Here is a 25,689-nt window from a genome sequence, read left to right as displayed (position 1 = left end):
AAATATCTTAAACACATCTTTACAACATTTTTTAGACATTTTTACGTGCTGTCTGTTGTATTACATATTATATTAAAATATTATATTAAGAATAAAAATTTTTAATTACTGTTAAAATTTTTATTGTTTTATTAATATTTTTATTAATTTTTATTAATTTTTTTATATTATTAAGAATTATAAAAATAAATGTAGTACAAATACAATAAATGAAAATATGGAAAAGTATAATACTAAAAAGTGAAAGCTAATAAAAAATTATGATATAACTAAAAAATGAAAATAATAAGTAATAAATAATAATCTATGTCAATTAATAAGTGCTACTTCGCTCCTTTGACAAGCATTTATCCATGCCTGACGAATATTATCTTCATTTGGGAATCTAAAAAATGTTATTCCTTTTTTATCTGTACAATATGTACGACTCTTGCAATTTTGTATGCAGCACGAGGGCATTATGTCTGCAAAGAAAAACAAATATGTAATAAATCATGGGTTCCACTAACCTAACTTATAGCGGTGCCTATATTAGTTTTTAGAATTTGGGGCAAATTTCTGATTGGTTCAAGAGCGGCCATTATTTTGAACGACTGCGCATCCTCGGGAATGTTACACCAGGGCTGCGTTCAGATAGCTTACCCGAGTAACTCCAAGTGTATTCCCTCTCTTTCTATATCACTTCTCTCTCAATAATGTAGAAAGAAAGGGAATGCACTCTGAGTTACTCGGGTAAGCTATCTGAACGCACCTCTGGTATTCTTACACCATGGATTATATAATAGTTATATTCTGTGTTTGCTGGGATGTATAATCTCTCGCTGTTCTCGTTATCATCCTCTTTCGTAGGTTATGAGCACGTGCTTGCGACGCAACAATTTACGTAAGTCTTTGGCGTCTCTAAGTTTTTGGCGTGTAATAAAAACGTGCTACAATCGAAAGTAACGATTGTAGTACATTTCTACGACATACGACAAATCTTGTGCGTTACTTACACTTACGATTTACGTAAACTGTAGCGTCGCAAGCATGTGCTCATAACCTAAGAAAGAGGATGATAACGAGAACAGCGAGAGATTATACATATCATTATAATTTATGCAGCGTAATCTGTACTTACAGTTACCTTAATTTTTATGTCTCAACTCGTTATTTTCAAATAATTTATATAAAATAATACTTACGTCGTGGCATCGTTGTATTACAAGTCCGACGTCCGACGTGACTCGACGATCGACGACAATGAACTGACGATGCCAGTGCCAGTAACGAAACGCTGGCAAAAGGCAACAGTGTTGCCACTTTCGAGACGCTGGTAACAGACACGCAGCGTTGCCAGTTTTGGAGACGTTGGCAACAGGCAATTGCGTGTGGAATAACGCTGCTATCGAAAATTGTAGACCACACTTTTGCAATTTTTTTTTTTTTTTTTTTATGAAAATGTAAAATAATTTGGCAAATTGAATCCGAATTTATTTATGATTTTTTTAAAATGTACATATTTATGACTTCAAAAAATGTAATTATTTTCTATAGTACGATGACATATAAAAGGTATAATTAAAACATTTTTAAAATTATATATATATATATAATGTTTAAAATGTATTTTAATTTTACCATGTATGTCATCTTACTATAGAAAATAATTACATTTTTGAAAGTCATAAATATGTACATTTTTAAAAAATCATAAATAAATTCGATATTCAATTTGCCAAATTATTTTACATTTTCATAAAAAAAAAAAAAAAAATTGCAAAAGTGTGGTCTGCGCATATTAGCGCAGACACGTATACGGGCGGTACGAGGAACGTTTTTTATACACTTGCAGGCGGTGCAGGATGTACTTGGATTTGAACTCGAGTCTCGAGGTCTATGCGGTACATACGAAGCTGTCACTTAGTATATGTGACTACTAATTGTACCGAGATTTATTGTATAAATACTATTATTTATGTTACATTTACACAACAATTCAGAAATATCGTTACTTTTTTTCTATAATCTTTCTTATTTACAGAAAATAAAATGTATGTATTTCTTTTTTTATCTATTTGCAAATAATTTTGATGATTTATTGTGAATAAAATGACACCAACACGACACATAAATCGAATAATTTTTAAACATTATGTAATTAAATTATTACTTTTTGGTTAACAATTTTGCGATGCATGTCGTGTTTTGTGTTATCTTATTGTTTTATCAATTATTTTGTATCAATTATTTTCATATAAATAAAGTATGAAATAAATTTATATATATTTACATTTTATCTGAAAATAATTGATAGATAATATTTGATATCACAACTGATAACATAAACACGACATGAATCGACCGCCCGTATAATTGGCAAATTGAATACCGAATTAATTTTGTAATAAGCTAATAAAATACTTATGTATATATATATATATATATATTATATATATATATTTATCATCTTATTCATCTGCATATGAAGTTCACATCTTTTTATTTATATCGATATGTAGAAAAGGAAAATGGAATAATTTTGAACAACTTTATATCAAACTTATCTTGTTACCTTTATATGCTAGTGTTTATATGCATGTCTTCATCTAAAGCAACTTCATGTACAGTGTTCAGGATAACGATTCGCATGATTTTTGAAACGTTTTCGATAGTTAAAAAAAAGTTTTTACAGTGAAAATTAATCTGTTTTAGGCAAGGTATCACATGCAATAAAGAAATGGAAAAATAATATTTTATAAAAAAATCAATGTCACCTTGATTCTTTTAAATAAAACTCATATTTTTTTATATAAAATGATTTCTCTGATAATATTCATAAGAAGTTATAAGGGTAGAATGACTAAAATAGTTTACGAGATATTGTACATTTTAATATTGCACAATTTTACATATTCTATGAAATGTTTTGTAAAATATTAATTTTCCCATGATCTTACCTCAATATATTTATGCACAAAATAATGAGAGGAATCAATTGATGTAAAAAAAATACGTAATTATTTTAACAAAAAGTATGTAGCTATTAGTTGCATATTACATATTTTTTCTTAAAAATAACTATGTTTAATTTACATCAATTTACAACTATAGACCTATAAGTAAGCAAAATATTATACTAAAAATATTTGAGAATTTGATTACTAATAAACTTGCTTTAATGATGAAGAATGTAATGATTGAGCAGCAGCATGGATTTATTGCTGGTCGTTCTGCGGTTACACATTTATTGGTGTATTAGGATTTTATAAGCGCGACAATTGAGGATGGCTCCCAGGTGGATGCTATTTATACCGATTTTAAAAAAGCTTTTGATAGTGTTGACCATGTTATACTGCGTTGCAAATTGCGTGCCTGTGGCATTGGGGGTAACATATTAAAATGGTTAACTAGTTATTTAACTGATAGATTGCAAACCGTTAAGTTCAATAATTGTCTATCCAGAGTTATAAAAGCGTCATCAGGCGTACCACAAGGTTCTCATTTAGGCCCGTTACTATTTAATTTATTTATTAATGATATTGGAGAAATATTTTATCATAGTAAATTTTTGCTCTATGCTGATGATTTAAAGATTTTTCGTCGGGTGGATAACTCTGTGGATGCGGATCTTTTACAGCAAGATTTGCTTCGCCTTGACCATTGGAGCAATAGGAATAAATTACACTTTAATTTATCTAAATGTCATGTAGTTCGTTTTAATCATAAAAGATTAGTGTATAAGCACGACTACATGATAGGTGGGTTTACTCTATCAGTTGTTGATGACATACGAGATTTGGGTGTTACTTTTAGCGCGGATTTATCGTTTGGTAAACATATTCGAAATATCACGAGTTGGGCGTTTAAAAAACTTGGCTTTATAATGCGCTCTTTCAAGTATTTTAAAAATATTTTTACTTTAAGATTGTTGTATTGCACGCTTGTTAGGTCTCAGCTGGAATATGCTTCGATTGTATGGGATCCGTATCGGAAGAGTTGTTGCATTCTAATTGAAAGAGTTCAGCATCGATTTCTCCGCAGGATGAGTTTTCTTACGGACAGGCCAATGCGTTTCTCCGATCATACGTATGATGTAATTTTGAAGAAGCTTAATTTAAGCACATTAGAAGATAGAAGAGTTTTTTAGATTTACTGTTTTTATATAAATTGATCAACGGCCATATCTGTTGTTCGGAATTATTGGCACGAGTAAATTTGCGTATCCCAGCTAGGCCTCTTAGAATCAGTCCAATTTTTGGGGAAGAATTTCATCGTACCTCATTTGGTAAATTTAAACCGCTAAACAAACTTAGCATATTGGCGAATAAATTTTCAGATCGTGACGATTTCTTTCACTGTCCGCTCTACTCATTCAAACGATCTCTATCGAAATGTTTTCACTGATTTATCACGTATTTTTTGTTTCTGATTTTTAATACTTATATTGCATTGTCTCTTATTATAATTATTTGAATTATGTCTTTTACTGATGTTTGTTAAAGCGAAGCGAATGTGAATACTCAATTAAGCGACACAATGATCTGAGTTACACGAGTTTATTTCAGAACAGAAAATCTTATTAAACACAAGAGATTATCACAGACTTGAAAAATTAGCGAACAAAGGATTTCGCGATAAAGAAGCGCAGCTGATCGAGAGAGGTGTAAACGCACGAAAAGTCGGTCGAGTACTGTGTGGTATATAAGAATATATGTCAAGGTCTCGAAAAGTGTTTTCATTTCGAACAGCTGTTGAATAAGGCCGCGATGGGCGGCGAGGCGCGGGGAAAGACGCGAGATACAGAAAAAACGTAAACATGCTCGGCGATAATCCGAGCCGTTGCACGGCTTTCGCGAGAATCGTTTAAATAGATGAAATCGAGAATATTAAATAGAAATGACGAAAATGAAATATCTAATTAAATGAGTTAATTATTTTAACATTACCGCCCGCCTTAGGGGCTGGACGCCGCTGAAGTAATGAAACTATAATGAATAATAAGAAATGGATGAAAATGACTACAATATTGTACGTGATAATGAGTAATGAACAAAAGTTAAATGATTTAAGCAGTACGCAGTGAGATGGTAAACGACGCAACGTGAATTTAAACAGATTGGACAGTTTGACAGAAAGTGAAGACGCATTGAAAGTCGTGACGACAATTACACGCATAATTGTTACGAGTTGATCGGGAGCGGACACAATTTAACGATGGGTCTTTTGAACTCCGACGTGGCAGTACGGACGGACAACCCGAATTAGGCCGTCTGTACCTGGATGTACAGCAGTGACTCGCGCTAACGGCCATTTCGACGGTGGGTCGCTCATCGAGAATTAGTACGAGAGACCCGATTGCAATTGAATTGGCTGACTGCTGTCACTTGTTTCGAATTTGAAAGCGCTGCAGATACTCGGTTGACCAGCGATGCCAAAATCGTTCGAGCATGTGGCGGAGAAGTTGCCACCGTGAAAGACGAGAGATCGGCGTTTCGGTTAGCGACGGTTCCGGAAGAACTATGAGAGATTCGCCAACGAGAAAATGCGCGGGAGTCAATACGATGACGTCGGCGGGATCGTCCGAAAGCGCGCAAAGCGGTCGCGAATTCAAGACGGCTTCTATTTGAATGAGCAACGTACTGAACTCTTCGTACGTGAGCACGGAGTCACCGATAACGCGTTGAAGGTGAAATTTAGTGGATTTTACCGCGGCCTCCCATTTACCACCGAAATGTGGAGCGGAGGGAGGATTGAATTTCCACGTGGTACCGTCGGCGGCTAGAAGATGAGAAAGGTGGGCGACTTCTCGAGAAGCGGAATTAAATAGACGGCGAAGTTCGGTATCGGCGCCGACGAGATTAGTGCCGCAATCGCTCGTGATCGAGCTGCATCGACCGCGTCTGCTGATGAATCGTCGGTACGCTGCGATGAATCCTTGCGTCGAGTAGTCCGTGGCGAGCTCTAGATGGATAGCTGATGTGGCGAAGCAGATGAAGACGATGAGGTACCCCTTATAGGTGCGAGAAGCGCGTCCACGCCAGGTTTTAAGCGTGAACGGACCGGCGTAATCCACCCCGGAGTTGAAGAAAGGGCGCGTTGGTGTCACGCGAGACGTCGGTAATGATCCCATCATTTGGCTGGCGGTGGCGGTGCGATGTCGAGTGCATCGAACGCACCGGCGGATGAAAGCGCTGACCGGGGCTCGACCACCGATGATCCAGTATTACTGTCTCATCGTAGCTAAAACGACCTGAACTCCACCATAGAGAGTCCGTTGATGGATGTCTGAAATTACAAGGCGTGAGAAAGGAGAGTCGCGAGGCAAGATAGCTGGATGCTTGATTTCAGAATCGAGTAATGCGTTTTTCAACCGTCCGTCGACGCGAAGAATGCCTTCCGAGTCGACGAATGGCGACAGTTTGAGTAGAGGATGAGTGCGAGGAAGAGCAGTTGGTTGAGCGCAGATCTCCAGTTCTCGGCCAAGATAGGCCTTCTGCGTTTCCTTTAGCCAGAATGTCCGTGCGTTGAGGATCTCGTCGCTGGTCAGTCCTGTGGAGGCTGGTGTGGTGTCACCCTTGAAGAGGAGCGTGGCGCGTATGATCCAGGCCGTGATACGCAGCAGACGATTAAGCTGTGAAAATCGATTAAGTAAGTCCCAGTGAGGTGGTGTTCTTACCATCGACACGTGGACAGGAGGTTGAGACCGCTCTTCGAGATTGATTGAAGAGTCAATTGGAGGAGCATCTGAAGGCCACCCAATTGAGGGACCTTGGAGCCAAGTTGGGCCGTGCCACCAGAGATGGTGATGACGGAGTTGACGTGGTGAGAGGCCTCGAGACAAGCAGTCAGCTGGATTGTCGACTCCAGCAACGTGATGCCACCGTGCGTCGGGAACTAGCTCCTGAATGGCGGCCACTCGATTGGAAACGAATTCTTTCCATTTGGATAGATGACCTCTGATCCATGCGAGGGTGACACTCGAGTCGGTCCACAGATGTACAGGAACGTGCTGGTATTCGAGAATATCTTGAACTCGGGCAACCAAACGAGCTAGCAAGATGGCGGCTGAGAGTTCCAATCTGGGAATTGTCTGCCGTTTGACGGGAGCTATCTTACTCTTGGCTGCGAGGAGTGTGACCTTGGCGTCGGAGTAATTAGAGAAGGTTCGAATATATAGAACCGCTCCAAGTGCATCTTGCGAGGCGTCGGAGAATCCATGAAATTCGATGCCTCGTGCTGATGAAGATGTTCCTATCCAGCGTGGTATTGCGAGTTCGGAAACGTCCTTCAAATTATCGTTAAAGTTGATCCAGGCGTTGGCGAGATATGACGGTAATGGATCATCCCATCCGATATTCGATTTCCAGAGGCGTTGAATGAAGATTTTGCCGACTATGGTTACTGGAGCGAGCCATCCGAGAGGTTCAAATAATTGAGCTACACGAGACAAGGCAGATCGTTTGGTGAGAGTGAGTGAGGACGTAGTCTGACTCACGTGAAATTTGAAGGCGTCGTTCGCAGGATGCCAAGCGATGCCGAGAGTGTGAGCTTCGGTTGGAAGTTCTCGAGAGGTTGGGGTTTCAGAGGTCATGGAGAGGCTAGTCAGGATGGACTCTTCATTTGACGCCCATTTTTGTAAGTGAAAGCCGCCCGCCGTGAGAAGTCGTATTAACTGATCCGCTTTCTTTTGAGCCTCTGGTAGAGAATCAGCACCAGAGAGGATGTCGTCCACGTAAGTTTCCCTCCGTAGTATCGCGGCTGCTTGCGGATAGTTGTGCTCTTCATCGGAGGCGAGCTGTTGAAGAACACGAAGAGCGAGGTACGGAGCACACGTGAGGCCATACGTCACAGTGCAAAGCTCGAATTCCTGAGGGGCTCCGACGGTACCCCAGAGAATTCGTTGATAATGGCGGTCCTCGGGATGCATCACAATCTGCCGATACATTTTCTCAATGTCGGCAGCGAATACGAAGTGGTGAGTTCGCCAGCGTAAGAGAACTGCGTCGAGATCTTGCTGCAGTTTCGGTCCCGAATGTAGATAGTCGTTGAGTGAAACGCCGGTAGTAGTGCGCGATGAGCCATTGAATACCACTCGTAACTTCGTCGTGGTACTGGATTCACGAAGAACACCGTGATGCGGAAGGTAGACTGCCGTGAGATGATCTGAAGAATCGGCAGTACGTTGCATATGTTTTAACTCCTCATATTCAGTCATGAACTTGACGTAGAGGTCGCCGAACGATGAATCTCGTTGTAGTCGTTGACGGACTCGCTCGAGCGATCGAAGAGCTGATGACCTTGACTTTCCTAGTGGTTGATGATTAGACCGGAATGGCAGACGAACGACGTACCTTCCTGAAGGATTTCGAGAGTGTGTTTCGCGGAAGTGCGTCTCGCATTCAAGTTCATCAGGAAGAAGATGACTGGATGATGAAGAGGTCACTTCTTCTTGGAGCCAGAATTTCTGCAGCTCATCGTGCAGATTAGTGTCCTTGGTGAATCGGACGGTGTATGAGACTGGACGAGAAGTGGAGGTTACCGAACTGGTAGGTCCGGAAACGATCCAACCGAAGACTGTCTCTTGAGCAACTGGAGCGTTTGGAGGTCCTTGAAGAACAGAGCCGCGCAGGAGAGAGCCATAAACGTCTGCGCCTAGAATTAGATCAATGCCGCGTGGCACCGCGAATTCTGGATCGGCTAATGGTAGATCAGCGAGATGCGTCCAAGAAGTCACTACAGCTTGATCAGGAACTTGCCCAGTGACTCGAGGCAGGACGAAAGCAGAGACGTTGATTTCGACCGCTGGATCAATGCGCGATCGAAGGAGTAATGAGACAATGCCGCGAGTGGAGCCGACGTGCTGTTCGCCAACGGTGAGGATAGGTAGTGACGCGCGATCACGAGGAAGTCGAAGTAGTTGCACCAATGACTCTCGAATCAACGATACTTCTGATCCTTGGTCAAGTAGTGCTCTGACCTTGAAATGCTCACCATTGTCAGTGATTAGCGTCATGCAGGCAGTTGCCAGCAATACGTGAGGACGCTCGAATGGTACAGCGGCGTGATGAGACCGAATAACAGGCGCTGTAGAAGATCCAGATGGTGCTGCGCTAGATGTTGCTGAAGTACTTGAGGAAGTCGCTGCGACTGGAGCTGACGCGACGTCGCGATGGAGAAGCGTGTGGTGCTGTCCCTTGCAGTGCCTCCATCTCTTCAAGGTGCGACATTCACTTAGCCGGTGTGTTCCGAGGCAGTTGAAACACAGATGCTTCTGGTTGACAAATTCTTGGCGTTCGCTAAGCGATTTAGCAGCGAATTCTGAGCATGAAGAGATGTAGTGTGCTGCAGAACGAGCACTTCGTGTTGCCGACGACAGCAGCATGCGCACGAGCGGCGGGTTTGCTTTTCGGAGGCACTTTCGAGGCAGCGTTGGTGGATTTTGAAGAGCGAGATTGCACGGTCTCTAATGCCCGAATGCGACCTTCGAGGAAGGTTTCAAGATCCTTGAAGGTGGCGAGGTCGGTGGACGTTCCCTGTTCGAGCTCCCAAGCCTCCAATGTTTGCGAGTCGAGACGCCGAGCGACGAGATAGACGATGAGGATATCCCAATGGTCGGTAGGCGCACCGAGAGATTCCTTGACTGTCGATAATAGCACTTTGAGGTCCGAACAAGACTTTTGCGTAAGCTGCTTCAAATCGAAGATGCGATCGAGATAGGTGGTGACGAGGATGCGACGTTTCTCATACCGAGATGTGAGCGCTTCCCACGCGTGCGAGAAGTTTTCTTCTGTCACCGGAATATTGGCGATATACCGAGCAGCTTCGCCGGTGGTTTGCGACTTCAAATAATGTAATTTTTCGACGCTCGGTATGTCGCGATTCGATCCGACCATAGAATGGAATAGGTCGCGAAATGAAGGCCACTCATGGTAATCGCCAGAGAATTTTGGCAAGTTGATTTTTGACAGCGCGCGACATGATCCTGACGCACTCTTCCCGTGAAAAGATTCGTTTCCTTCGTCACGTTTCGGAAGGAGCGGTTCGCGGTCATGCATCAGACTGGCTTTTCCGTCGTGGAACGCTTCTTCACACGTAGAGTAAAGATCGTCAGTGATATATGCATGCTTACGCATTTCTTCAGTAAGACTGCTGATGATCTTGTCGTGATTTAGTTGGAATTTCTCCCAATTAGGCTCGAGAGATTGAAGACGAGCATCAATAGCGAATCGATTGAATTTCTCGGGCCCCAGTTTTTTGGCGTTCACGTAAGCGCGGGAAATCAGGCCGAAGAGATGTTGTTGCTTTTCGACGACTGCTCCGAATGTTGTCATCTTGAGTGTGAAAAAGGTCACGAGCACTTGTTGTTGAAATTAAATTGTTAACGGTCACTTAGAACAATGTATTATAATATGTTTCACAATGCGAATGCAATGTGATCGAGATAGCACTTCACAATGATGCGACAATATAGAACACTGATATTCACAGAGATAGAGAAAATGTCTTGCTAACGCACGAGAGAATACTGCCGAGTGTTCCAGAATGTTCGCGAAATCGAAGTAGAAAATCCGGCTCGAAGGACCAAAATAAATGTTAAAGCGAAGCGAATGTGAATACTCAATTAAGCGACACAATGATCTGAGTTACACGAGTTTATTTCAGAACAGAAAATCTTATTAAACACAAAAAATTATCACAGACTTGAAAAATTAGCGAACAAAGGATTTCGCGATAAAGAAGCGCAGCTGATCGAGAGAGGTGTAAACGCACGAAAAGTCGGTAGAGTACTGTGTGGTATATAAGAATATATGTCAAGGTCTCGAAAAGTGTTTTCATTTCGAACAGCTGTTGAATAAGGCCGCGATGGGCGGCGAGGCGCGGGGAAAGACGCGAGATACAGAAAAAAACGTAAACATGATCGGCGATAATCCGAGCCGTTGCACGGCTTTCGCGAGAATCGTTTAAATAGATGAAATCGAGAATATTAAATAGAAATGACGAAAATGAAATATCTAATTAAATGAGTTAATTATTTTAACAATGTTAATACATAAAATTTTCAATTTTGTTTGTTTGTATTAGGGGGATGAGTCCCGTTAAATAAATAAATAAATAAATAAATAAATAAATAAATAAATAAATTTGATTCTTCTCATTATTTTGTGCATTAAAGTATTGAAATAAGATTATGAGAAAATGAGTATTTTACGAGATATTAATAGTTTACGTAAGATTATGTCTATTTTAAACTAAAATATATCTCGAAAACTATACACTTTATCACTATCCTACTTTTATATTTTTTTATGCAGAATATTGCAAGAAATTTTTTTATATAAAAAAATATGGTTTATTTATTTAAAAATTTAAAACAGTGACGTTTTTATAAAAAATTTTTTTAAGTTTTCTTATTGCATTTGATAGCTTGTAAAGTAGATTAATTTTTAATATATACTTTTTTATAAACTGTCGGAATTGTCTCAAAATTTTATGTGGTCCGTTGCGCTGAATATATTGTATATATTACACACATATATATATTTATATATATATACATATTATTTAACGTAGTAAGCGGAATCGTGCGCGCGCAATGACATATACAGGGTGTCCCAGAACTGGCGAAGAAGCTTTTAATGACAGATTCTTCATGAAATTTTAAGTCGAAAAGTTTTTTACAAAAATGTGATCCAATGAATAGAATTTGAATGGTGAGGCATTGAAGTTGACGTATGGGAGCGCATGAAATTCGCGCGGTCAGGAGCGTAACGGCCAAGCTCGGCACGGGTACAACTTATAACTCGTGTATCGCGCCGATGCGTGTTTATCGTTACTCTATAATATTCTGTTATTAATAATATGAATTAATTATTCTCATTAATAATAATATTTATCTTTATCAATTAATAATTTTGTGTACTTGACCTACTGGTTGAATATCCTTAAACTATGGGATATGCGAGATATTGATTAGACTAACTTAACAAATGACAAATTTAAAATAAATTAATAAATAACAAATTAATCATAATTTTATCAATTAATTAATTAATTAGTCAAATAACTGAAATTAATAAATAATGAGTAAATAATAAATATTGAAAAATAGAAAAAAATAAATAAATAGTTAATGAATAATTGTAATTCTTTTCTGATTAATCGAAAGACATTAAACTTGATATTTTATCAAAATATGTATTTGAAATTTTTTATATTCTTCTCTGAAACTTTATTTCAATATTACACTATTATTTAATTATTCATTAACTATTTATTTATTTTTTTCTATTTTTCAATATTTATTATTTACTCATTATTTATTAATTTCAGTTATTTGAGTAATTAATTAATTAATTGATAAAATTATAATTAATTTGTTATTTATTAATTTATTTTAAATGTGTCATTTGTTAAGTTAGTCTAATCAATATCTCGCATATCCGATAGTTTAAGGATATTCAACCAGTAGGTCAAGTACACAAAATTATTAATTGATAAAGATAAATATTATTATTAATGAGAATAATTAATTCATATTATTAATAACAGAATTTTATAGAGTAACGATAAACACGCATCGGCGCGATACACGAGTTATAAGTTGTACCCGTGCCGAGCTTGGCCGTTACGCTCCTGACCGCGCGAATTTCACGCGCTCCCATACGTCAACTTCAATGCCTCACCATTCAAATTCTATTCATTGGATCACATTTTTGTAAAGAACTTTTCGACTTAGAATTTCATGAAGAATCTGTCATTAAAAGCTTCTTCGCCAGTTCTGGGACACCCTGTATATATGCGCGGGATGGCTCACTTGTCGCGCGGTACGTACTGCACGTGCTTACACAGCAGCGGTACTCGACTGTTATAACGTGTAATAACGTGTCGAATACTGTGATAGACATATACTCTGTGATATTTTCAGTGATATTTTTATATTTATTATATAGTGTATAATATGGGAGCAAATAGAAATAGACGCTTGCCTGTATCTGTTCCCAGATTGTGTAGAAAGGGAGTATGGTTTAAAAGGTTACTAATGTCATATCATAATTGATTCATTCTCAGAATTACTGTTACATACAGAACAAATACACAAAATATTACATATCTGTTTATTATGCACATAAATGTATATAACGATTAGATAGACAAAGAGAAAAAGAAATAGAAGAGAAAAGAAAGAAATAGAAAGAGAGCGAGTGAACGAGCGAGCCTTTTTATAAACATCGACAAGCAATATATTATTATGTCTCTGTATTCTCGATGTTAGGAAAAAATCATCTCCGAGACGATTCACACGTCGTCCTGGAGATGATCTTTCTAACACAACGAATGATACGACATCGCGGCACGGGAAACGGGAATATACAGGGTCGTAACAATATATGTATGTATATATTATGACCTTTCTTTTTCGTGTTTTAATCGCGAGAAGTCTCGATCACACCCAGAAGGGTCGATCGTCCGATCCAAGGTCTCACTTCGACGCTGTCTCTCGGGAGTCTCAAAAAAAAATTATTTTTCTCAAAAAGCCTTCGACGGCTCGTGGGCGCCAGGCGCGATCTGTCGCACCGCTCCAATAAACGAATCGGGAGTCATGAATATTCCGATACGGGTCTCGAATCGACGTGTAACTCCCCGAGAGATAACGACGAGAATTCTCCGCGGCAGCTCAGATTAAGGGAAAGGGGGTTCGAGGTCGCGGGGTAGGAAGCGAAAATAACTGGACGCTCGAGATAAAAAAACAAAGTAATTTAATATAGTTTGGGGAAAACCCCAGTCAAAATTTTGCAAGGAGTAATACGGGGCCCTCTGTGTAACGCAATCGACAGAGGGGCTTGATCCACGATAATTCCCGGCGAGGGATTGACAAGCAATTTTTCCGCGAACAATAATGAAGGTGAGCGACGCGCTCGACTACTCGATACGAGCGGCAGCGTATTCGATTACATGCCGCGGACGCGGGGCTCGCGCGGCTCGTGGAATTCCATGGATCAAAAAAAACTATAATTAAGAACACAAAGAGAATACCCGGGGCGTCACTCCGAAGGGTTCCGCCGGAGGTATATACAGAGATTCTCGTAGAAAATTCGGCTTGGCTAGTCCGAATATAACGCTGATACCATAATTCCTTAATATTAACCTTAGGTCTAAAGCGCGATTACGAGCTCACCGGAACGTCGCGCGGCAACGATAATGTTTTCGTGACGGACTCTAGGCCCCAGCTCGGACTGTTGGCGATTTCAGATGAGAGAGAGTATGCTAATCACAAAAAAAAGGAAAAGGCTCGGACGCGTCGCAGTACCGCGAGGTCACGTGTCGATATAGTGTAATTTTTCGTTATACTCGCGACAAAACGCCCGGAGGGGCGGCAACGAATTACGCGGTAGCCTGTCTTTTCTTGCTTTACACGTCCGAACCGGCTACCTTATTAGTACGGCTGGAGGGTGACGACGCCGTCGCACCGAGATCTCTTCGCTTCCGCTTCTCGTCCTTCGGGGTACGCTCTCGAGCTTCTCTCTCCAGGACCTCTACTCTCCGCGTACGCTCGCCGAACAGTGACGAGAGAGAGACTCGCAGGAGACACGCCGGCGGATGACTTGTCAATTAGGCCACGGGTGGCGCTCCCGGGTGTCAGGGACGTCGCGTGGTCGTTTAATCCGGCCGGCGCGGGTTTTCCCGAATTCTCTGCTCCCCGTATTCTTTCCTCTTGGGGCACCGAGGTGGATTTTTCTCGGCAGCGTACAGCGGACCCGTTCCCGCTCCCCGGGGCTCCGGATGGCCTCCTAGTCGAATCCTGGGTCGATTACGGATCGCATCCGGTCCCCGGCGCGGGGTCTGCAGCGGGTCTCTCGCCGTCGCTCCTTTGTGGGGGCTCCGGGGCGCGTTGCTCTCGGAGTGGCCTCCCCCGTGCGATCTCCTCGGTTCCTGTGGGATGGAAGGTCTCTTTTAAAGGGGCGGCAGCGTCGGTTCCTTTTTACTGTCGAATCATATAACTATTTACTGTCGTATCTCACCTGGCGTGCTCCATGTTGGATGCGGCCTCCTCTCGTCCTGGCGTCTCCCCTCGTCTTGCCTCCCCCTCCGGATGGGATCTCGTCTCACTTCCTCCAGCCGCTTCTTATCGCTAACTATTTACCTTATTTTATAAACTACGCGGACTGATGGCAGCGGAATCGCGTCCGATTCCGCGCCCTGCGCGCTCGCTCTCTCTCTCTTCCGTTACACGGGAGGAGAGCAGAGGTCTCGGGGACCCTCCCGACCGGGCCTTTCGGTCCTTGTGACGGACACTCAAAATGTGTCCCGTCACAATATGTATGTATGTATGTATGTATGTATGTATGTATGTATGTATGTATGTATGTATGTATGTATGTATGTATGTATGTATGTATGTACGTATGTATGTATGTATGTACGTATGTATGTATGTATGTACGTATGTATGTATGTATGTACGTATGTACGTATGTATGTATGTATGTATGTACGTATGTATGTATGTATGTACGTATGTATGTATGTATGTACGTATGTATGTATGTATGTATGTATACATATATATGTATATTGCTTTATGATATATTTATAATATAAAGAGGCTAGAGAGCTCATACTCACTATCTTTCTCTTTTTTTCTTCTTTTCTTCAGCTTTCTGTATCTGTTCATTTATTCATTATGTACATGTATGTGTATAACAAATAGATACATGTAATTGTTAAATGTTTATTTGTACTGTTTATAACAATATTTTATATATATATATATATACCAGGTGTCCCATTTTAAAGGACCCACTCAAATATCTCATTGTCAGAAACACTGCGTTAAATAAAAAAATGTTTCTTACAAAGTTGTAGGGTTTCGAGGGGGCATAACAGTAATATTCATTTGACCTTGGGCGGCGTCTCCAAGGTTAGTGAAGGTTAACCTTAAGTGAAGGTGAGAATGAATTTTGAAGAAAATAAAAAAATGCTTCAGATAAAAGTTGTTCAAATTAATTAGTAGAAAAAGATGTTATAATAGAAAATATGGGTTTCCATTTAAAAAATTTATTCTCACCTTCACTTGACCTTGGAGACGTCGCCCAAGGTCATATGAATATTACTATGTTATGTCCTCCTCTAAACCCTACAACTTTTGTAGGAAACATTTTTTGATTTAACGCAGTGTTTCTGAGATATTTGAGTGGGTCCTTTAAAATGGGACATCCGGTATATACATATACGATGTTCAGCGTAACGGTCCGTATGATTTTTTAAATGTTTGCAACAGTTTAGAAAAAAATTTATATTGTAAAAATTAATCTGTTTTACGCAAGCTATTACAAGCAATAAAAAATGAGGAAAAAATTTTTTCATAAAGAAAGTAAATGTTACCTTGAACTTTTTTTAATGAAACTATCATATTTTTTTATATAAATCGATTCTTTACAATATTCTGCATAAAGTTATAATGTAGGATGGTCAAAAAGCGAATAGCTTATGAAATATATTATACTTTAGTTTATACATAAACTATCTCATAAAATCATTTTCTGATGATTTTATTTCAATTTTAAATCAATTGGTGTAAAGAAAACACATAGATATAAATAAAGATATAAATTGTAAACTAGCAACTACATATTTTCTTTAAAACTAAAATATCTCGTAAACTGTTAACTTTTTCACTATCTTATCCTTATAATTTTTATGCAGAATATTGTAACGAATTGATTTAGATTGAATATGGTACTTTCATTTTAAAAATTATGGTGACATTAATTTTTTCATGAAAAAAATTTTTTACATATTTTTCTATTTTACGCAATAGCCTGTGAAACAAATTAATTTGCACAATATAAACTTTTTTAAATTATCAGAAACGTCTCAAAAATCATGCGCACCATTACACTAAATACTGTGTGTATGTATATATATATATTTATATGTATGTATGTGATTCATATAAAGTAACCGAATAAATTATTTGTGAAATTTGAAGACATGAAAAAATAGTTCATACTGACATATTCAGTACAAAGGGGAACATCATATAATAATAAATGATTATTTGATGAGTTGAGACATTGAGGGCATTACAAAGTCTGCTTCATTTTTTAAAATGGAATGCTATATTTTTTATTTCATAGGCTTTTTAAATACAAGTTCATTGATATTACATAGATATTCAAGGTCATAAATACATAGTAAAATAAAAGTCAAATGTATGACTTGTATTTTAGTTCTAATAAAAATTCAAAGTATTGACCTTGGACTTGACGACACAGATGAATTTTATGTGTCAAATGATGTACTGCTTATCTCTTACTTGTTAGTACTTCTAATGAAATATTTTTAAGTGTTGCAGTTATTCGAGCAATCGTATGTATAATTATTATGAGTTGTTGATGGTTCAGAATACACAATGCTTTTCATATATTCCCATAATAAATGTAATTTATCAGATTGGACGTTAATGCCAGTTATGCCGGTCATTAGATTAGATTCTCTTAGATTATTTTTTATAGGGCAATGTAAAAAACATGTGTATTCAAAACTATCTACAATTCGTAATAATAATACATGATTGCTCGTATAACTGCAACACTTAAAAATATTTCATTAGAAGTACTAAGAGAAGCAGTACATCATATGACATAAAATTCATCTGTCGTCAAGTCTAAGGTCAATTGAATTTTTATTAGAACTGAAATACAAGTCATACATTAGACTTTTATTTTACTATGTATTTATGACCTTGAATATCTTTATGTAATATCAATGAACTTGTATTTAAAAAGCCTATAAAATAAAAAATATAGCATTCCATTTAAAAAAATAAAGTTGACTTTGTAATGCCCTCAATGTCTCAACTCATCAAATAATCGTTTATTACTATATGATGTCCCCCTTTGTACTGAATATGTCGGTATGAACTATTTTTTTATGTCTTCATATTTCACAAATAATTTATTCGGTTATGTTATATATATATATATATATATATATATATATACATATTAGGGTGGTCGTTATATGGGTTTTTTCAGAATTTTAATGTTGGATAGTCGTAAATCGGCTTTAAATGTGAAAAAAAAAAATCTCTAATTTTTTCAGATTTTTATTTTGAGTCCTGAATCTCCCTGTTGGCACATAATTTTCTTTTTCATTTAAAAAATATTTATTTAAGTTAGTTCTAGTCTAAAATAGCAACATTTTATGAAATACGTTTCATTGCCGTGAAAATAGTAAAACATCGTATATGAGGTATTTCACTCGAGTTGTGTGTGTTATACTACACACAAATCGAGTGAAAAAATTTAAATTATTATTTTACGGAGTAATCAATATATCGATTAATTTATTATTTTCCATTGATTTTTTTTTATTGAAGATATAATTTTTTTTGTATTGCTTTTTAATACAGCTTATTTTCTTGTATTGGTAGTCCTGATGATACATTGGGCTTTTGTTTTAGGTATTTCACATGAGAGCTTAATATCTTAACACCACAGTTCTGCAGCTGCTTCTGTCATCAATTTTTTTTCTGTTATCAATGTTTTTCTAAAAAAAAAAAAAAAAAATTATCGAAAATTTGCGCTTAATCATTGAGCACTGGAATGGAATTCCCTACACATCTTTTTTCTATATAGTCGAAAATAACGACGATTTAAAATTCAAGGAAGATTCAAAAAAATATAAAATACGTCGTTACATTGCTTGAAAAATGGATAAAAAATAATTAACTGAATTAAAAACACCCACGACTCGTGTGGAATAGCCCATATACGATTTTTGACTATCTTTTATGAAAAATTGAATAATTTTGTTCACTACTTTTGCAGCTGACTCCATCTAGAACTGAAGTAAATTAGTATTTTTTCCAAATTATTAAAAAATATCATATAAATAATATTTAAATAACATATAAATGAATAAATAAATGAATTGATATAAGAATATAACATAACACACAACTCGAGTGAAACACCCCGTATACAATTTCATGCTATACCTCACGGCAGCGAAACTTATTTAAATCAGGTTTGTTGATTCTATTTTTAATCTAAAAATTACTTAAATTGGTATTTTTTTAAATGGAAAAAATCCACGTGCAAACAGCGAGACTCAGAGCTGAAAATAAAAATCTGAAAAAATTAGAGAATTATTTTTTCTACATTTGGAGCTGATTTATGACCATCCAACATGATCTTCCATTTAACGACCACCCTAATACATATATATAGGTGTATATAATTGTTATATAAGATTCAAATAGATGTTTTGGCGAAAAATTTATTTTAAAATAAAATATCAAATATTATTAAAATGCAATTTTAAAAATATTTTTTTCTCTGAAAGATAATGCAATCCTTTGTTTACTTTTTCATATATAATTAAAAATTATTATAATTTTTATTGTAGTTAGTGCCAGAGGCGGTCTATTCGTGTGCTGGTTGTAAAAAATAATTCCAGAGGCGATCTATTCATGTGCTTGTTGTTTTAAAAAATAATTCCAGAGGCGATCTATTCGTGTGCTGGTTGTTTTAAAAAATAATTCCAGAGGCGATCTATTCGTGTGCTGGTTGTTTTAAAAAATAATTCAGAGGCGATTGCATCTTGGTTAGTTGCTCGAGAAATACAGAAGAGTTAACTGAACATGATATGGCAAAACAGAAAGAATTTCTAGATAATTCGGTAGCTCCTTTTTATTTGGTAAAGGCTAATGTATTACCTTTACATAGTAAAATAAATGACGAATCATTGGATCGATTGTTGCGCGTCGTAAGAGATAATTCTTGTTTTGAAACACAAAGTGTGCTATATGTGGAATATCCTCATATAATTGAAGCAAGTCGTAACGACAAAAGCTTACAAATTATTGGAGGAAATTGCAGTGATCACTGGCGATGTATTTCTTTTGACGACACCAAGCTTCGAGTGTACGACAGTCTACCTGGCTGTACATACGATAAATTGATGGCTAAAGAAAAAAATTACATTCATCGCCGTTATCCACAAATAAATAAAAATAATATAATATTTGAAAAGGTTCAAATACAACCTGATGCTATATGTTGTGGAATCTTTGCTGCAGCATTTGCTACAACTATAGCTTTAGGAGGAAATCCTTGTAAAGATACATATTGTAATAATGTTAAATATATGAGGCAACATTTTCTTCAAATTGTAGCAGAAAATAAATTGTCGCCTTTTCCTAAATAATAAAAATTTATCAAATCAATAATTTGTGATATTCCAATAAATATCGTTGCAAAAAGACGCCTCAATGCAAATGTCTCGTTTGCTATAATCGGAGAGACGAAAAAAAAAACATTTTGGTTGCGTTCTCACGGGAATGGGCGATGGAGGGGCCCATTCTATCCTCGATATTTAAATAAATATTATATATTTTGTTATTATCGAGTTACATGTAATATATCAATATAATTACTTATCATTCACATGTGTGTGTATGAATATATTTACTGAGTGTTCTAAATAAAATGTTACAAATTTTTATCTCTAAAAATATTATTTTTAGAAAATAATGCTGCAAATAAAAGTTCCAGTATTTCAACGGGGATATACATAAATTGATGTTACAGAAATGTTTGTAGAAGACAATTTTCAAGGTCATTTTAAAGTCAACTTGATTATTTTATATGGATTATTCTAAGTATTTATGTTAATTGATTCCTTGTAATATTCTGCATACAAAATTATAAGGATAAAAGTCAATAATTGAACGGTTTACGAGATATTTTACATAATCTAACATATTTTGATATAAAATAAAAAATATTTCGTAAAATATTTAGTGTTCGATAATACTTTTATGTATAGAATAATTAGACAAATCAAATATAAAAAAGATACATAGTTATTTTTAAGAAAAGATATACAATTTGCAACATGCAGTTATATATTTTTTCGTAAAAACAACAACGTATTTGTTTATACCAATTGATTCGTCTAATTATTCTATACATAAAAGTAAGATTATTGAAAACTAAATATTTTACGAGATATTTTGTATTTTATATCAAAAATATGTTAGATTATGTGAAATATCTCGTAAACTGTTCAATTATTGGCTACTTTTCCTTATATTTTTTATGCAGAATATTACAAAATATCTATTTACATAAACGCTTAGAATAATTCTATATAAAATAATTAAATTGACCAAAATAAGCTTGAAAATTGCCTTTTACAAACATTTCTATGACATCAACTATGCCCCCCTTGAGATATTGAAACTTTTATTTGAAACATTTTTTTCTACAAATATTTTTAGAGATAAAAATTGGTAACGCTTATTTTAAACACCCGGTAGATATTCTTACATCTCTATTCTTCCTATATATATATAAGAATTGCATGTCAATATATATAAGCAATATATATATAAACAATATTTAAATTGTGTTCAAACTATGTGATAAAGATAAGACACACATTTATACATGTATATGTTTTACTGTCATTGATACGCTTGGATAAATTAAAAACGCGTGCGTAACGATAGAACAGTAAAAATATAAAATGTTTTTTGATTTTAATATATGTTGAACACAATTCGAAATACTTTTTATAACATGCATGTAAATCTATTATACATATATATTATTGTCGATAATAGCGAAATTAAAATTGTCGGTAATTACCGACAATTTTAATTCCGCTTAGATGAGGGCGCTAACCCGTCGGAGTTCGGCCATCACTCCAGCATCCCCTTAAGTGTAAGCATCACATTTTATAAAAATATTTAATTAATTAGAGTTTATTTCACATTTATTGCACATTATTAATATTGAAAATGCATTTAATTGAGAATTCAATTATTTAAAAAATGTGAAAAATTCTGTTTTTAGTCATATAGTACATTTTTCTTATTTTTAAAAAATATTTTGATTGATAATATAATTATTTTTAACTAAAAATATTAAAGGCTTTAGAGCCGTACGAGGATGTCGGTGCGCCGATTCCAACGAAAAATTTATGCGCCGACATCCTCGTACGGCTTTAAAGCCTTTAATATTATTAATTATATTTAGTATATATAGGAGCCTTTAAAAATTCGTATTTATAATTATTTTTCTTTTTATAAAAAAATATTTTCTTATCTTTTTGAAAATATGTTTCTTTAATTTTGTAGCTTTATGACAGAAATTTTTTATTATTATCTAAATTAGATTAATAATTAATGATAATATAAATAATAATCAATGATAATATTTATTTTATTTTATTATATTTATCAGATATATTAAATATATTTATAAATTTTAACAATTTGTAAAATAAGATAATTATTGCATTAGACTTAGGCGTTGCAATATGTATGTATAGATATATGTATGTATGTATGTGTGTAATTCCTTTTATGTATGTTTTTACATTTATTATATATTTATTCCTGTCCTAACATTTTGTGTTTCAGACACAAGAATTAAATAATATAATTAATGCAGCTGTTGAATCAGCTATGAGAGCAAGAGGAAGAGGAGTACGAGGTAGAGGCAGAGGAGGACAAGGAAGAGGAGGACGAGGAAGAGGAGGACGAGGAAGAGGAGGACGAGGAAGAGGAGGAAGAGGAGGAAGAGGAGGATGAGGAAGAGGAGGAAGAGGAGGACGAGGAAGAGGAGGAAGAGGAGGACGAGGAAGAAGAGGACGAGGGGAAATTAATATGTTTGTTTATACACGCTAAAATGATACATATAAACATACATATATTTTATATTCATCTTTTAAGACATGTTTTATATTAATATATAATAAAAGCTAATATAAATGTAATATTAATATTTTGATTTATACACATTCCCATTTCTGTACCCTCTTCCTACACATAAACACATATTAAATAAAAATATGTAAAAGCAGAAATATGTAAAATGTTTTAACGATATATACTATATATATATTTTTTTTTTATTTAGAAATTGCATAAATTTAGATTGCTCTATAAGTACATTTATTGATTTATGATAATTCTGCTCACATTTCTATTACAATATCTGTTACATAATTAATGTTTTTAATCTTTCTCTTACTATATATTATTCGCTCTAACAATAAGTAGTGAAATATAAATGTGTAAATGTTTTTAGAATGCGTTTTTATTATGTTAAAATATTAACACATTTATATTATACAACTTATTGTTAGAGCCAATATAGTGAGAGAAAGATTAAAAACGTTAATTATCTAACAGATATTTTAATAAAAATTTGAGAATTTTATCAATAAATCAAGAAATGTACTTACAGAACAATCTAAATTTAAAAAAAACAGAATTAACAATAATTAAGTTTTTTTAAATTTCATTATAAGATTTTAAATCGAAATTATTAGATGTTCAATTTTGAGACAATTAAGCTGTATGACTAAAAAAAACATTTTTGAACTATGAATCTTAATTCTCTCTCTCTCTCTCTCTCTCACTTTTTTTTTTTTTTTTTTTTTTTCTCTGAGAGAAGACGTGTCAAACATCGCTCTGCAAAAGTGCGACCAACTTTTAAGTGGTTATATAGTGAGGGAGAGTGGCGAAAAAGTATTGAAGTAATAGTTGCATAGACCGGAAATAGACATGAGTGTTATCTAACATGCTGATTGTAATATGCTGATTTGTGAGCGTGAGAGTTATATTTCTTGTATGAGGCATCGAGATTTCACGCGACAAGTAGATATTAAAGGTGGACACAAAGCGCTGACGTGTGAATTTGGACAAAGGTAATTGACCGCCTATGCTGGTATTAACAGCTTCGGCCGGTAATTATCGATATGAACGATGAATATGACGAGTATCGATGCTCGGCATGTAAGAAGGCAATAAAAAATCAAGTTGTTGCATGCAAGTCTTGTGTTAAGCTGTTTTACATCCAGGATGTGCAAGTAAACATAAAATTTATGATAGAAATCGCGAACTGGTGTCGTGTCCTGGCCCATTTGAGAAATTTACAATTGAAAGTGAAGCAGATATGAAGAAGGCACCGACAGCAGCGGGGAGCAGCAGGGAAAGACAAGGATCTACAGGATCTTCGGGTTCGTTTACGACATCAAGCAGTGGAAATAGAATATCAGGAGCGAGTGGATCATCGAGTATTGACGTAAAAATAGATTGGCTTGTAAAAACTGTGAAAGAAATAAAAGACGAAACAGCATGTAAGAAGGAAATTAAAATGATGGTTAAGGAAATAGTTCGAGAAGAATTTGGAAGTATTAAACAAGAACTGGAAGACTTGAGAAGAATTATACAAGGGGGAGCGGGTGGACTGGCAGGAGGAGCTCAAAGATGTTATAGTGAAGCAGTTAAAGAGAAGAAAAAAGAAAATATTATAATTGTCAAACCCAAGGTGCAACAGGAGAGTGAAGCAACTAAAAAACTGATAAAAGAAAAGGTAGATATAGGCTATCAAGAATATGGCTATGGGAATAACGAAGTTAAAAAAAGGAAGTAAGGGAACAGTGATTCTCGGCTGTGAGACTGGAGAAGAAATGGAAAAGCTAAAGGCGACAGTACAAGCCAAGCTGGGCGAGAATTTTAACGTTACTGAGTCACCGCGGATGAAACCTAAGATAAAAATTGTCAATATTGACGAGGAAGAAATGGAGTTGAATGATGATGATTTAATAGGTACAATTAAGAAGCAGAACAAAATTGAAGGAATTGCGAAAAATGAAGGAATTCATATGCGAATAGTGAAGAGAATAGTTAAAGAGAAAATAAATGAGAAAGATCAGTCCGGAAGAAGAGGAAAAGATGGTATCGTAATAATTGAAGCAGATGAAGAGACTCATGAAGTAATGTTGAGAAAAGGGAAACTGAATGTAGGGTGGAGAAAGTGTCCTGCATTCAATCACATTAACATTAAAAGATGTTTTAAATGCTGGGGTTATTATCATATTGCAACGTGTAATGAAACATGTCACAAATGTGCAGGAAATCACAAGGTGAGTGAATGTACAGCGACAAAGAAAAGATGTATAAATTGTATGTTTAAGATTCAAACATACAATTTGAAAATAAATGATGAGCATGGCGCACTTCATCCGGAATGTCCGACTTTCAAGAGGGCGATACAGGAGGAGGAGAGGAGGGCCGGCTGGGAGGAAGATAAATAGCAACTACAGAAGGAAATGGAATTAATACTATATACAAATGCGCAAAGTTTGATGGCCCATGAAGACGAGATACAGCATCAGATTATGAAGAAAATGAATGCTGCGTTCATAGCGTTATCAGAAACCAGAGTGACTGCTGAAATTGAAGACTGTGAAGTGAACGTACCGGGGTATAGTATGATTAGATGTGATGCTGAAAACAGAAATACTGGAGGGGTTCTTTTATATGTAAGGGACGATATTAAATATGAGATGGTATTAGTAAAAAAGTTAGAAGCGAATTGTTGGTGTGCTGCGATTGAGGTGAAAGATAAATTGTATAAAGGAATGATAACAGTAATATATCATTCACCGAGTTCATCGCATGGTGATTTCGTGAGATTTCTGGAGGATATAATAGAAGAATTAATAATACGGGGAGAATGTATAGTAGGAGACTTTAATATAGATATTATGTTGGACTCGTTTTATACAAAGAAGTTACAAACGACAATGTTGAGCATAGGCATGAAACAATATGTAAATAAACCGACGAGAATTACGAAAGATAGTAAGACAATTATAGATTTAATTTACGCTAATAATAAA

At 35.9% G+C, this 25,689-nt stretch overlaps 2 protein-coding genes across 2 annotated transcripts; both read right to left on the bottom strand.

Annotated features, from left to right (window-relative positions):
- Window positions 1-5,362: 5,362 nt before the first annotated feature.
- LOC145937794 (uncharacterized) lies at window positions 5,363-6,112 on the bottom strand. The gene has a single exon (XM_083041168.1). The coding sequence runs from the start codon at window positions 6,110-6,112 to the stop codon at window positions 5,363-5,365; it is 750 nt and encodes a 249-aa protein (XP_082897294.1).
- Window positions 6,113-6,205: 93 nt separating this feature from the next.
- Window positions 6,206-10,313, bottom strand: LOC145937793 (uncharacterized). Its single transcript, XM_083041167.1, has 2 exons — window positions 9,371-10,313; window positions 6,206-9,300 (listed from the first exon to the last, which is right to left on the bottom strand). Exons 1-2 carry the CDS (start codon window positions 10,311-10,313, stop codon window positions 6,206-6,208), a joined length of 4,038 nt encoding a protein of 1,345 aa, XP_082897293.1.
- Window positions 10,314-25,689: the final 15,376 nt, after the last annotated feature.

This window comes from Prenolepis imparis, unplaced genomic scaffold (genome assembly GCF_030444845.1).
Source record: "Prenolepis imparis isolate NDT839.2.m4 unplaced genomic scaffold, iyPreImpa1.0 SCAF_6, whole genome shotgun sequence".
Taxonomy (NCBI): Eukaryota; Metazoa; Arthropoda; class Insecta; order Hymenoptera; family Formicidae; genus Prenolepis; species Prenolepis imparis.
The sequence above is the reverse complement of the archived record's forward strand: the minus strand, read 5'-3'. Positions and strand labels throughout refer to the sequence as shown.

What these genes read in the sequence shown, in the direction of transcription:
- LOC145937793 (XM_083041167.1), bottom strand. Translation starts at nt 10,313, where the DNA reads ATGACAACATTCGGAGCAGTCGTCGAAAAGCAACAACATCTCTTCGGC. An exon ending in GAAAAGCAAACCCGCCGCTC is followed by an intron (nt 9,301 to 9,370) that starts GTGCGCATGCTG and finishes CTTCATGCTCAG; the next exon opens with AATTCGCTGCTAAATCGCTT.
- LOC145937794 (XM_083041168.1), bottom strand. Translation starts at nt 6,112, where the DNA reads ATGGGATCATTACCGACGTCTCGCGTGACACCAACGCGCCCTTTCTTC.